At 47.8% G+C, this 14,774-nt stretch overlaps 1 protein-coding gene across 2 annotated transcripts in view; it reads right to left on the bottom strand.

Annotated features, from left to right (window-relative positions):
* The window catches only part of LOC135818203 (eukaryotic translation initiation factor 4 gamma 1-like), a 55,849-nt gene that overhangs the window by 29,137 nt on the left and 11,938 nt on the right, over nt 1-14,774 (bottom strand). For both annotated transcript variants that reach the window (XM_065331552.1, XM_065331553.1), the window contains exons 7-12: nt 12,175-12,466; nt 10,704-10,822; nt 10,476-10,510; nt 9,836-9,968; nt 468-548; nt 14-151 (exon numbers count right to left, since the gene is read on the bottom strand). In XM_065331552.1, coding sequence (XP_065187624.1) covers nt 14-151; nt 468-548; nt 9,836-9,968; nt 10,476-10,510; nt 10,704-10,822; nt 12,175-12,466 — 798 coding nt within the window. The remainder of the gene's footprint in view (nt 1-13; nt 152-467; nt 549-9,835; nt 9,969-10,475; nt 10,511-10,703; nt 10,823-12,174; nt 12,467-14,774) is intronic.

Here is a 14,774-nt window from a genome sequence, read left to right as displayed (position 1 = left end):
TACGTCACCCTACCTTCTTGTAGATGAGCTCTACCACACCACGCAGCCTCTCTTCAGAGTTTATTTCCAACTCATCAATCGCCGTGGCGAGCCTCTCAAACTTCTCCGGTGTCAATTTGTTAAGGATCGTCATCATTCGGCTAATTACCGCCTGTGAAGGGAAACAAAAAGATCAAAAATGAGGTGGTTGGAATAAGGTACAGAAAAGGAAAAGGAATGAATCACATCGAGCATTCGGAGTCCATTGTTCAAAATCGAACAATTCACATCTCGATGCATGTGGGTTCGGTCAAACTTTCGTAATCCAGCCAAATCTTGACCAAATTCAAAAGGTGCAGGTGGTAAAGCAGACTCTCAGCTATCCTCTTCCTTTACACAACTTGGTATGACAATGCAAGGCACATGAACCCTGCCGCATGTGTTTGCGCATGTGTGTATAAGTGGGTACCAACAATTGTCACACTTACTTGCGTCTCGGCATCGCTGGAATCATCCGTCTTTTTCTCGCGGGTTGGCTTCCAACGATTAGAGCTTTTCTGCAACGGCTCCTGAAAAGACAAAACAATGAAACGCACAAGGTCAGGATCAACTGAAACACCACCGAGCAACGAGTGCTCAACACCGTAAGGTGGACCAAGGGTGGAGTCCGTGCACACAGTATGGAGAGAGGAAACTTGTAGTTACAACCCTGAGTTTGGCGTATTGGGTGATCATTTGGGGTAAGGGGTGCGTTGTGTCGCCCAGCACAGCAAACTGTATTGATTTCCGAGTAGGGGAGGGGGTCGGAGTAAGAAATGAACTATGTTCGTTTCAGGGCAGACAAAAACTTTGGCAATAACCCCTGTTAGGTTCGGTAGACAAGAGGCAAGTAGTTTATTATTCAGAATGCACGGAGTAGAAAAACTGACAAGATTCAATCTGTCAACGACAGAGAAGCCTTTCAAAGATATGCGTGCGTGCATACACAGTAGAGCTAAAGTTGTACGGCATTACGTCATAACATAACACGCCCCTTCGAAGATAAAATCCCATGGGTGTCAACCTGACACGAAATAACAAACACAGTAACATAATAATAATTATACTCTCACGCCCCTTCTGAGATAAAACCTGTTTTGTCTCAACAAATACTTCCTCCGCGACATTAAATTTGTCGCTTCGCAGAGCGATTTTTTGAAAATACTTTGTCCACTCAAAGGGCAAAGAAATCAGCTAGAAATTGAGGCAGAGCATTGTCGACGCACCAAGCTTTAGTTTTTGTGACATAGGCAGGATGTCAAGATGAGACCATTTAATGTTACAGACAAACAGTGTCACACATATGACTGCCCAGACGTAGATGTAATGGTGAGACGGTCAGGCGTCTTGCGAATACGAGTGCTACGACGAACAGGCTGAGTAGCGGTGTCAGTAGGTACACGTACTGATGAAGTCGGGGAAGGGGTATGACTAGCGGAGTCAACACATGGGGGAACATACGGACGGAGAAAGCGGCGATTAAGCCAGAGGACACGGCCACTAGGCATCTTGACGAAGTAGTCGCGCCGACTGCCAATTGCAACAATAACGCCACGCATGGACCACAGCTTGGTCTGGTGGTGCTGAACATCAACATGGGTGCCAATCCGTAGAGAATGGAGAGAGCGTGCCGATTTGTCATAATGTGTTTTCGGATCTACAGAGTCCACAGCTTCAGCAGACCCAATCCAGTGTCGATCAAAGCTGGCACGGTGGGCGAACACAAACGACTGGAGGGACTGACCAAACAACACTTGGGCGGGGCTGCTGCCATTAGTGCGGGGAGTATTGCGCCACTCCAACAGGCCGCGCTGGAAGGAGTCTACATCCAGATCTCCATTCAGGGTCGTCTTCTCAATGAGCAGTTTCACTGCTTTCACTGCTGATTCCACGTGGCCATTGGATTGAGGGTAGTGTGGGGTGGAAAAGCACTGTTCCACACCCCAACGCTCACAGAACTCACATACACGGGAAGCGGCAAACTGCGGGCCTCCATCAGTGAATATCTTGCGCGGTACGCCAACATCTGCGAACCAACGGCGGAAGTGACAAATGACGTCATGGGAGGTAGCGGTACGGCCAATTCGAGCTACACACGGCCAACCGGACAGACGGTCAGAATATACCAGGAACTGCCAGCCTTGGCAGAAGAGATCTGCGCTGGCATACTCGAATGGAAATGTCGGCTGTGGCTCGCGCATCAATGGCTCCTTCTGCTGCGAACGTTGGAGCTCACGACAGACAGGGCAGGCACGGATCAGGGCTGTGATGTCATCACTCATCCTCGGCCAGTAAACCACTTGACGCGCACGACGCTTGGTACGTTCCAGGCCCTGGTGAGACGAATGCAGGTCAGTCAGTACACGGCGTTGTAGAGACTTGGGCACAACAAGACGAGAGCCACGGAGGACAATGCCGTTATCCAGGGTGAGGTGCTCACGACCATTCCAATACGGAGCGAGAGCAGGTGGCATGTGACGTCTGGCAGAAGGGAAGCCGTCACGAATATAGGAGACTAACTGCACGTAAACAACGTCAGACTGAGCGGCATCGCGGAGCTCGTGGAACGGGAGACCAAATAGCGCTGATCCGGAGTCATCCTGCTGAAGGCATGCACGAATGGCTTGTCCAGATAGCGAGTCGGCTTCTCCCAGGAGATCATCGGCAACCGGGTTCTCCACTGGAGCACGCGACAAGGCATCAGCAAAGGCATGCTCAGAGCCCTTGCGCCACGAGACGTCGAATTGATAGAGTTGTACCTTGGTCATCAGACGTTGGAGCCGAGGTTTCTCAACCTGGTCCAGTGTGTAGGTGTTCAATATTGGAACAAGGGGCTGATGGTCAACAACTACATGAAACGACATGCCAGCAAGATAGGTGTGGCATTTTCGGATGGCCCAGGCGACACCCAACATCTCCGGTTCGATCATTGCGTACCGGGATTCGGTGTCGGTGATGAATCTGCTGCCGCACTGAATGAGGCGCCACGAATTATTCTGGTACTGCCAGAGGCCAAATCCGAGACCCTTGGTCCTAGCGGCGTCACACTCGAGGCGTGTCTGTGCTGACGGGTCGAAGAAGGCCAATAACGGTGGGTCAACAAGTGCTTGCTTCACAGCGTCCATAGCGACTGTGTGCTCGGGTAGCCAGAGAAACTCATTCTTGGCTTTCAGCAGACCGCGGAGAGGTGCTGCGTGTTCGGCGATGGCTGAGCTGAAATCACTGCACTGGTTGACGAGACCCATGAATGATCGCAAGTCAGTGCGATTGGCAGGGATCTCGAAGTCGGTGATAGCGCGGGTCTTTTCCTGGCCTGTCTTCCAGCCGGACTTGTTTATCACGTAGCCGCAGGAGTTGATCTCGGTCTCGGCGAAAGCAAACTTCTTGGCTGACAGGGCGATACCATACCGACGAGCGCGTTGAAGAACTTCACGAGTTCGTTCCAGGTGCTGCTCAAAGGAATCAGTGAAGACCAGGCAGTCATCCACGACCTTGGAGAATTGCTCAATACCAGCGAATGCTGCATCGGTCCGCTGGTTGAATTCGTCGCCAGCAGAAATCAGACCTTGTGGGTTCCGCAGGTACTGATATCTGCCCCACTGTGTGATGAATGTGGTCAAGCTTCTGGACTCCTCGTCCAAGGGGACCTGCCAGTAGCCGTGGCGAGCATCCAGCTTGGTAAAATACTGGGCGTTACCAAGGTTAGAAACAACATCGCGAGGTGCGCGCATGGGATGCGCGGGCCGGGCGACTTGCTTGTTAAGCTTAGTGAAATCCACCATCATCCGGACTTCTGCAGTGCCTTTCTTTTCGGCTATGACGATGGGGTGACACCACTCCGTTGGCTCTGAGACCGGTGCGATGATGCCATCTGCGACCATCTTGTCCAGCTGGAGTTTCACCTGGTCACGATAGGCGTAAGGTAACCGACTGGCATTGTTCAACTTGAACGGCTGGGCGTCAGGCGCGAGTTGGATGTGCATCGGCTGACCGTCCAAGGGTCGGAGCGTGTCCTCTGCAAATGCGTCTGCGAACTCGTCGAGGAGGTCCTGGAGGATACGTACACGCTGGTCTGGTGTAGGGTTGCTGTACTCTGCAGAACGGGATGTCCCTTGTGTCACTGAAGCGATCTGTGGCCAGTTAGGCGGCAAGAAACCTAACGCCTTGAGCGATGAGCGCGACAGCAATGCGCTACTGAGTTCGTCGTACACATGTAGACGAGTGGTGTGCGTGACATCACGAGCGACAACCCTGGCGGGAACAGTTCCCAAGCTGGTCAATGGCTGACCGTTCACGGCGACATGGTCGGGGTCAGGTTCCAGATCAGCTACACTGCCACCAAGTCTGCGGAGATGACTAGCACCAATAGCATCAACATCCGAGCCAGTATCTGGCAACCACTCTAACGTGCACGACCGGTCGTTGTCGTCAAGACGTGTTGACAGCATCACTTTGTAACCAGCCTGCACTGCGTGAATGGTGAGGCATGCGATGGTCTTGCGGCACATTGTTGCGAAGTGGTCCCTGCCCTTGCACTTACGGCACTCTTTGCCCTTGGCAGGACACATTGTATTGTATTGTATTGTATTTTATTATTTTACTTGGGAATTCCCAACAGACCCTAAGGTCTTCTTACAGGGTGCCCAAGATTAATGAAATTGTTAAGCTCCTGGCGAAATGAATTGGGGATATGATTTGTGCGAAGGGATTCGGGACACATTGACTTCGTGTGCTGAGATCGTCCGCACTGCGAGCACTTCGCCGGCTTGTCATCTGCAGCAGGTTTCGGCTTACTAGCCAAAGCGGATTTGCTGCGTTGATACGACGACCTTGTTGCGGCATTCACGGATGCCGGTACCATGCCGTCACCGGTCTGCTGTGCGGCTTCCTCAGCCCTGCAGATCTTGGCCGCGGTTTCCTTGCTTCAATCCCCTAACTACTTGGTCCGGCTCATCGCAATTGTCGCTTATCTATCGCCACTAAGAACAGGAGTTCTTTTACCGCTCAGTGAAATTTCCAATAGACATAGTGAGGAAGAATGATACAATGTCATGAATACTCTCCACCACAAGATAAAAGGTTCAGCAATGAAATCAGGTGAAGCGAGTCGAAGAAAGGAAGCAAGGTAAGCAAAATGCACGAACTAGATCAGCAAAGGAGCGCATTCTTGCACTCACACTAGTAATAGAGGTCCAGAGCTCATTCAACTCTGCATCACTCGAGCTGCCGCGCTGTTACGCGAGCTGACATTTGCTGGTGTCTAGCTGCTGGCGTAGACTGATAGAATATTTCTTGCTTTCTCAGCCTGTCGTATGGCAGCAATGAGAAAGGAACAGTTGTGGCTGTCACTTCGGTGCTTGCAGTGTGACCTGTGTGTCACCACAGCTGTTTCAACAAAGCCTTTCGAATGAGGCATACATGCCTCTCCAGACAGCTGTCATACGCTCAGCTGGATACGCTGACCACGACTCTTGTAATGCTGCTGCTAGGTCCACCAAGCGAAGGAACAACCAACACGTCGGCCGGGCGCATCGCATCAAAAACACCTTTCTTCTTCAGCATGACGCTCATACTCCTCTGCCGCGCACGCGTGCCTGTTACGCTCTCCAGGCCAGGATGTCAGTCGCCCCTGTAGCCTGTGAGCCAAGTGCATGAATTCATGATTTTCGTTCCCACTTTGGGTGTACCGCGATTTTTTTCTTTTAGCATGTGGAGAGACCTAATAGAAGATCATTTTTGATTGGTGTCAGTTTGGGAAGCTTACAGGGAAGTCAAAATAAGCAATTATCTTAACATACCTCGTTTCCATAGCAACTGACATAGCAACATGCTATTTTGAAGGTGTTTCTTACTTTTTTTCAGCAGGCAACGGCACTGGACGAAGAAATGTATAGATCGAGCGTCATTGCAGCTGGGTTAAAATAACTATACGAGCCAAAAATTATAGAATTACGCAAAAAGCGCATTGTATAAAGTACGCGCACATTTTAAATATTACTCGAAGTGACGATGCACTGGTAGGTAAGTGCACATGAAATGGTGCCGACAACCACGAAATGCATTTCAGCAATAATAATGTACAGAACAAACAGGTGGCATTCAATATACAAAGCCCAGCAGCAGCGAATTCTCCGGACAACGGTTGGAAAAGACCATCAACAACAGCCAGGAGAACCTGGTTTAATCTGGTGCAATGCTCATTACACCTCTACATCTCTATAATATATACATGTACAGTATGGCAGAACAATGTTAAACAAGTTGCTGGATACAGGATTTGTATATTTGCACTCATATAACTGATCAATGCAACGTTACTTCGTAAGTACTGCTGTATTGCTTCCTAACTTAAAAGTGCAAAGGGTAGAGCAACGACCGTAACGTTAGAGGACCACAGGGGGTATACCGGTAGATACAGACCTGTAGTTTATTTGAATTATAATTATTTTGAAACATTACCCATTGTATGTACAGAACACAAGCGGAAAGGCACATGCATCTTCATCATTCATGTTAATCATAGTCTGAAGCACTTCAGTATAAAAGATCGAAACAGTTATTAGCTCTCCGGAGATAAGGTACATTGTACATTTACGTTCTATTTCTGCTCCAACAGATTACAAAAACCTTTGGTTTAGCTTGACTGATCAACAGCAAGCATGCTAGCACACTGATATGATGGACATGATGATGTTCGTACTGCCACTGCGCTGCACTAGCAGAAGCACTGCACACAATACTATAGAAACCACAAAAAAAACATCGTCATGATGCGGCTGTGTTTGCACCACCGTACATTTTTGCGAGGTCAGTGGTGCAACAGGAGTCCGCTCCAGCTCTTGTGACCTTGGTTCTTGTCGATGGCGGCTATTGATTTGGTCAAAGTAGTTTCTCCCTTTTATTTAGGCATGTTCGTGCCTGATTTGGAAGTGACAAGCTGAATTCGTATCTACAAGTCCATTCCATATAAGTGTGCACTCTTTTCCAGTCAAAGGGCCAATATAAGTGTGCACTCTTTTCCATCCAGTCAAAGGGCCATTGTGTATGCCCCATGGATTCTACATGACAGCGCCAGCCTGATAGGGGAATACCCCACGTAGATGCACTTGTCACGTGACCCATGAGCGATCCCGCGGGAAAGCTGTCAAAGCCCACGTGGGGTGATTTGCATGATTTGCTTGGAGTGCACTGCAGTCAGAAGTGGTTGCAAATTTGGCGTCACTATGCCGCGCAGAGCACGTGCTACACCGAAATTGACGGGTCCAGAAGTTGAGATTATTAATAAGGTGCATGACTTCTTCAAAGACGAAGCAGCAGCGCAAGAAAATGCACGGAAATCAGCCAGCAAAGCGAGCTAAAAAAATCAATTTTCCATTTTCTCTCTCAAATTTGGACAGATTTTGATCCGGTTTCTTTTTTAAAGGAGCAACAAGCAAGCGTGCATTCACTCAGAAAAAATTGCCTTGTATTTGTACATAGTCGTATGATGGGAGCATGTAATAACAGTGCACACTTACAGTGAATGGACTGTAGTCGAGCAGATGAAACGAACTGGGGAAAAAAATTGCGGTACGCTCAAGGTCGGAAGGAAACAAATTTCTAACAGGATTTCTGGTGCCTGGCTAACAGTCTACTGCTACAGTTCCGGTCTTCGGGTCGCTGCGCTTGGCTTTCAGCAACACAGACAGTGAATGCTACAGTTCCGGTCTTCGGGTCGCTGCGCTTGGCTTTCAGCAACACAGACAGTGAATGCTACAGTTCCGGTCTTCGGGTCGCTGCGCTTGGCTTTCAGCAACACAGACAGTGAATGCTACAGTTCCGGTCTTCGGGTCGCTGCGCTTGGCTTTCAGCAACACAGACAGTGAATGCTACAGTTCCGGTCTTCGGGTCGCTGCGCTTGGCTTTTGGAAACACAGTGAATGCTACAGTTCCGGTCTTCGGGTCGCTGCGCTTGGCTTTTGGAAACACAGTGAATGCTACAGTTCCGGTCTTCGGGTCGCTGCGCTTGGCTTTTGGAAACACAGTGAATGCTACAGTTCCGGTCTTCGGGTCGCTGCGCTTGGCTTGCGGCAACACAGACAGTGAATGCTACAGTTCCGGTCTTCGGGTCGCTGCGCTTGGCTTTCGGCAACACAGACAGTGAATGGCCAGATTCCCACTTCCCAAAAAAGTCGAACACATCGCGATTCAAAGCGCTAGTCGCGATCATTTTTCTTTGGTGCCTCCTGTGATCTTGCCATCACAGCCTCCCAAACAAAGGCAAGTTAGATATCGTGATTGAACTGGGTTTTACCTGTCAAAAAGTGCGTGGGGGATAAGCGACAATTGCGATGAGCCGGACCGAGTACAATTTTCCTTTAGCTCTTATGTGTGATCAAATGAAACATGATACTAATCCCTAATTTCATAGGTCTCTCTTTGAACCTAGAAAACAGAGATCGAGTCACCAAAATACAGCATATCTATTGTGCAACGTACAGTAGAGGTAGGAGCAAAGGTGCCGACTCCGCATGCCTGCTGGTGTCTAGTACGGCTATGTCGCAACATACTGGTGATGCTACGTTTGGGAAAGGATAACAAGGGCGCAGAAATACAATTGGGTAGCGGTCTTCGACTGTGGGCATACAGCTCGGTGTCCTTTCCTACAGAAAAGCGTCACTAGCCAGTTAGTCATGCTCAGCGCTTGGTCGTACCAGTAACAACGCTCAGGTAAGGGATTAAATGAGAGCACAACGAACACCAAGAGTACATACCCCCCCCCCCCCCCCCCCCCCAGAGTGTGCAACGCCTGATCCAACTCTGCATAGGGTCTTGGTCGAGAGGAATCGGATCTTTGCGTCATAATACCAAGAGTTCATAACCCCCAAGAGTGTGCAACTCCTGATCAGTCCCTGTATGGAAGCCCGCTCGGCGGAATTCCTTCATTGCGTCATTTTTGGTGCAGTGCGATGAGTCACGCCGATGAATTCTTCTAAAATTTACAGTCAAACCAGGATGCTTCCCCAGCGTAAACTGCCTAAACTGCGATTCTAGTCTGAGCCTCAAGAAGCAAAAGTAAAACAAAGCACACCCTAAAGACAAGACTATTTATTTTTTCGATGCAATGGTGACTCTTCATCGCATTCTTCTTTCACCAGTGCAGTCAGTCTCTTCAAGAACAATTTCTTCCCCAGGCCATCGGCATATTTCCGGTGCTTTCCTCGAAGATAATTTCAAATGGTTGAGGAACTTGAGAGAATACGTCGAAGGAGCATTTTTCGGCTGAGTTGCACAGCTATAAGAATGATTGTCCTTGACGGCAATGCAATTTTTTTAACAGCGTCTCACTTCTTCCTGTCACGATGTCCATGGATTCTTGGAGAAAGTTTGTTTTTGAGAAAGTACGACTTGGACGTACGTCCGAAATGTCTTCAAAAAAAGCTTCGAAGTCGAGGCTACAGCCTTGAGTTAGGAGCAGTTCAGGGTATAGTTTCCAGAAATCGCAAAGAACCCAAATTTACCTCGGATGACAAGCTGCGCATGACGTCATGTAGGAATTTCGCCGAGAGCTGGGTCTCTGCCCGTTGCACACTCTTGGGGGTTATGAACTCTTGATAATACCGTACACATCTTAGGGGAACCCGGGGAGTCGCGGGTACTCTTCGATCAAAAACAACGGTGCCCTGCCTCGAGACCGGCCTTGCGCTAGTGTGGTGTGTACGCATGACATCAGAAGATCCGACTATGCTCGACAAAGACCCTATGCAGAGCTGGATCAGGCGGTGCACACTCTGGGGGGGGGGGGGGGGGTTATGTACTCTTGCTAACATCTACTCACCGCTGCTGTCGTGTCCATCTGGAGTGTGACCGTTTTGCGCGAAGACTGTGACGAGACGCTGCTTCGGCTGGTCCGGCCTTGCCGGCCACCTGACGAGCCTCGGCCACCTTGCGACGGAGGCGGGGGAACGGATCTAAAGAGAACAAAAGAGAAAGATGACCGCGGTAAGTGGAGACTCCCCGGCGCCTGTATTCATGATTGAAATGATTATTGATAATGATACAGTGCTAAAGATACACAAGGCGATTTGATCTTCGACACTGTAATCATCTCATCTTCGGAACAGTGGAGCTTCAGTATAATGTGTCCTCAGTGCTTCAGGGCCTCTCTTGTGACGGGTGTACATGGTAGAACTATGGTACATGTATCAACAACATAGTAGAACTAGTATATGATCCGGATGTTTGTGTTTGCATGTGTCGGTGCACGAATGGGAGGGAGGGACGGAGAGAGAAAGAAAGAGAGAGAGAGAAAGAGAGAGAGAGAGAGAGAGAGAGAGAGAGAGAGAGAGAGAGAGAGAGAGAGAGAGAGAGAGAGAGAGAGAGAGAGAGAGAGAGAGAGAGAGAGAGAGAGAGAGAGAGAGAGAGAGACACACACACACACACACACACACACACACAGACAGACAGAGCAAACTCACGATGCTCCACTCTGATGGGATTGGGGATTCGGAGACTGCAGAGAAAGCAGTGGGAAAAAGGAATACATCTAAATGGAACATATCGGAATGAGCTGAACAACAATCGATAAGAATCGATAAGAATTGACGAAAAACAAACAGAAAGCAGTGTAGACATCAACACCAAACACAGGCATAACTGGCGTGGTGATAGCTTCAAAAAATAGCGAGAAAGCGCAGCCAACTCACCCGAAGAATCTCAACCCCCACTGGCAAGTTAGCAGGCGGGTCGGCGTAACCAGAAAATTGCCTTAAAAAGCTCCCGTCGTAGGACTTCCTACCCTCGGGATTATCAGGACGCCACATGTCTACAGCAAGAAAAAGACAACAGTCCAGATATGCTGATGAAATCAACAATGGCAAAAACAAAATGACAGTGGCAACGATGCCATCATATGCACAGTGTTGACATACACATAATGTCTCAGAGGAAACATCCATGGTATAGTTGGTAGTAAATCAAGTTAATCAACTTGAGAGCGGTTCTGCATTTTGAAATGGTTCCTGACTATCGAGAGTCGAATTCGGAGGTTTCGAATTTCAACTGCTTATTACTTCCGTCCATCAAAATCCGACTTAACCCTTTATGTACCAGCCATCTAATGTATGTAAGGGGCTATCGTAGCCAAAGAAGCAACCATGGTATGAAATCTAGATAACTTTTGTATAATATGCAAGTTGTGTTTTCCTGACTCCATATGTACTACTGCACCTGGGTAAGCACGGGTATTGGTACAGCATGCAGTAGTATAATGAAGGCCAAAGGTGGAATACCAAAGATACGCACCAATTGTGCATAGTTCTGACCAATCAGAGTATCACAAACAAATAGGATGAAAATTAGTTTGTGCTCATGTACTGGGAACATAGGGACAAAACAACCTTACAAGCGTTGTCTCAGTGCATGAAGAGCAACAACATGCCAGGGATATAGTCATATTGCCACATATTTGAGGTAAAACAATTGGTTCAAAATTGCAAATTTCGAATTATTGTGTCAGATTCGACATCACTATTTTACTTCATCTACTCACATCCAGCGTAAGGTAAGTGAAAGGGAAGACAAGAAGCAGTCGCTGGCTGGTGAATACGCCTGCCTTGGCAATTTAAGGCCATCGCTGCCCTCCCTCTCACTCCTGTTTGGAGAGCGAATACTGCGATGGGATCAGCAATACAAATTTGCAAATTCGAGTCGCATTCCGCGATGATGTCGCCACAGCAGATCTCTCCAAGCGTCCACCACATCTAGAAGAGGTTGACATTACCTGGAACAAGCTACATCTTCGCTACAAGCAGCGAAACTGAGCGAGGACACGATCGAAATAGCGACAATTGTTTGCGCTGAAAAGCATACTTTTGAAAGCGTTCGTTCTCCATACTTTCATATGGCAACCTACCCATGTCATACATCAAAATTTTCAGTGGGATCTCAGCTGTACAGCGTAAAAAACCGCGAGTCGATCGGAGCTACGGCGGTGGGGAACGGCACGCTTGATTGGAGTGCAGCAAGCCGTACCATATGGTACGATTCGTGATGGGGCTGGTACACAAATGACTAAAAGAGTTAACTCTCGAAACCAGTGGTCGAAAGATATTTCCAAAATCGAAATATAGCGCCTCTTCATTATTTCATTTTCCAGTCATTTCTGGCAGCACCTACCTTCATCTGGATAACGGATACCTGGGACAGCGGTCTTGAAGGTCTTTTTTTCATCGGATGGTGTTCCAGGCTTTGTAGTTTTCGAATCTGATTGGACGGGTTCAGCACTGGCCACACTGCCATGCAAAGACGTTGGGAGGTCAGCGACCAGCTCACGATCATCCTTCTCATCCCATGTCGGCTCTGAAGCTGGCCTTTGCTGTTGCTCTGGAGCTGGCCTTTGCTGTTGCTCTGGAGCTGGCCTTTGCTGTTGCTTGGTCTTCTTGGCACCCGTCTTACTCTCTGGCTTAGCCTTCAATAGAGAACAGACAAGAAAAATGCAATGGAAAGGAGTGCTGGAACAGAGCCAAACAGCTGGGAAAGCCAGTGACGGGTCTACTTCCACACAAGACATCTACTGTCAACTGCATCCACTCGCCCGCATCACAAACCAGAGGCAACCCATTCTACCAAGGCTAGCAAGAGTACATAACCCGAGAGGAAATAGGTCTCGACAGCAAGGCATGCACACACTACAAAAAAAGTGTGCGCCAGTCGTACTTTACTGCGTGGCAGTACAGTGATCGCAACGAAAGTAATTCTCGTTGTTCAGCTATTTTTCTGTGAAAGGTTGACGTAAGTTCATACAACTTCCGTTAGACCAGGCCGTTACAACCAAATCTTACGGATTTTCGTTGTGCACAACCTCTCTAGTACAATGTCTCAAATTGTCAAATCTTATAATTTTTTTCTCTCTTCAGACTTTTCCCATTTGTGTCTTTCCCTCAAACTAGTCAAGTTTATAATATTTTATAAATATATAGGATTTGTTGAGTATCACCTCCACCACTACAAAAATAGGATTCTTGATTTTATTCCAATAATCATGACCATACTGACGCCCGGGAAAAGTTGTGTGCCTTTTCGCTCTCACTCTACCGACTGACGATCTTGGCTCGAACTCGTTTCGCTCCGTCTGCTGTCCCGCCGTCCGTTGTGTTCGGAGAAGTGGGTCTAAGATATACTCAAAAATAGTATAATGTATTGTAAGGCCGTCATCACACTATGTTTTCTGACTACCGTTTACGTCTACGGTGACAAAATCCAAAACGGGATAATATTCATTATGACAGCCTATCAAACGTGTATGGACTCATACAAAACTGGACCTCAGTGGATCCAAAGAGCGTTATTTCTCGTTAAATTTTGACTTCTGCCGTCATCACTTTCAAGCCCTACTGATTCGGACAGCTCCAAACACCTCATGAAATTCATTTCGTCAATTTGCATAGGTTGTTTATCGAAATCCTTTAGGCTGCGTTTGTTTTTAGCTACCTGGTAGAATAGAGTAGAGTCACTCTACCGATAGAGGTAGATGGTAGAGGTAAGGGGCCATCCGTAAATATAGATATTTATTTAGAAACGAAAACTAGTCGTTTGGGGGGGGGGGGGGGTTGAGCGCCTGTTCGTATCTCGAAAAATATCGATGTTCATGTTGCACGCATGAGCATGCCCAGAAAAAAAAGATCAAAATATATCGATGCTATGTACAATTAGTACGTGTTTGTTTCTCAGGGAGGGGGAGGCGGTAATATCGGTATTTACGGAAGGCCCCTAAGTGCACGAACGCTGTTCTACCGGATTAGTAGTTTTTCACGTTCTGTACGTGAAATATTTCTCTTCTGTATGGGGTTGTGTACAATTCCTTGATCTGGAAATCCCGTACATCTACCAACTTCTACCGGCTTCTACCAACTTTTCCCTGGTAGAGCCGGTAGAGGAAAGTAGAAATCTACCCTTTTGAGTTGAAAAAAACCGAACACCTCTACCGAAAGAAGTAGTTTCTACCCAAACCTGTAGATCAAAAACGAACGCCCCCTTAGCCAGAAAGTTACCAAATCCTACAGTTTTTGCTGGTGACCGTGGTGGCTCGCACCCTCTGCGCGCGCATCGTTTGAAAACTGTAGATTTTCAGTAAATTTTTCGGTAGCGATGATTTTTGTGCGATCAATAGTTGTAGGAAACGTCTTCTCGCTTTTCTGCAATTCTGGCGACCTAGCTAGAACCTGCTGCTAGTGTCCCTCTTCACTCGTTCTTTCTATGAAAGGGGAAGGCAGCACTCGCAGAAGATTTTCCAAGAATGCAATGTCGACTGGTGCTCGTACTATAAGAAGGGAGAAATCAAAGTCCGCTCTTGAATCACGCCTGAGTCTTAGAAAATTATTTCAGAATACGCTTGTGTAGATTTTCTGCCAGTGCCACTGACATCTCGCGACCTTCAAATCAGGGGTGAAACGATTAAGGGATATTCCTTAACGGTTAATCCAAAACTTATCGATTACTTATCGATTATTATGGATTAAGCACCACTGACGAAAAAACTCACCATTTTGCATCAACTACAATCAATTTTGGAACTTCGAAGAGAACAAAAATAAAGGAAACATCGACCGTCGCACAGGCACAAACTGATTCTGAAGGCTACTTGTCCAGAATAGTGAGTTCCGTGAAGCAACCGGAACGAAAGTTCGCGGGTACGAATCAGTGCACGGTGCAGAGAAAAGAGCCGCATGTCATACAATAGATCTAGAGAGTACATCAGGTAGATCTACCGGGTAGAG

This window comes from Sycon ciliatum, chromosome 5, assembly GCF_964019385.1.
Source record: "Sycon ciliatum chromosome 5, ocSycCili1.1, whole genome shotgun sequence".
NCBI lineage: Eukaryota > Metazoa > Porifera > Calcarea > Leucosolenida > Sycettidae > Sycon > Sycon ciliatum.
This window is presented reverse-complemented; position numbering and strand designations above follow the sequence as displayed.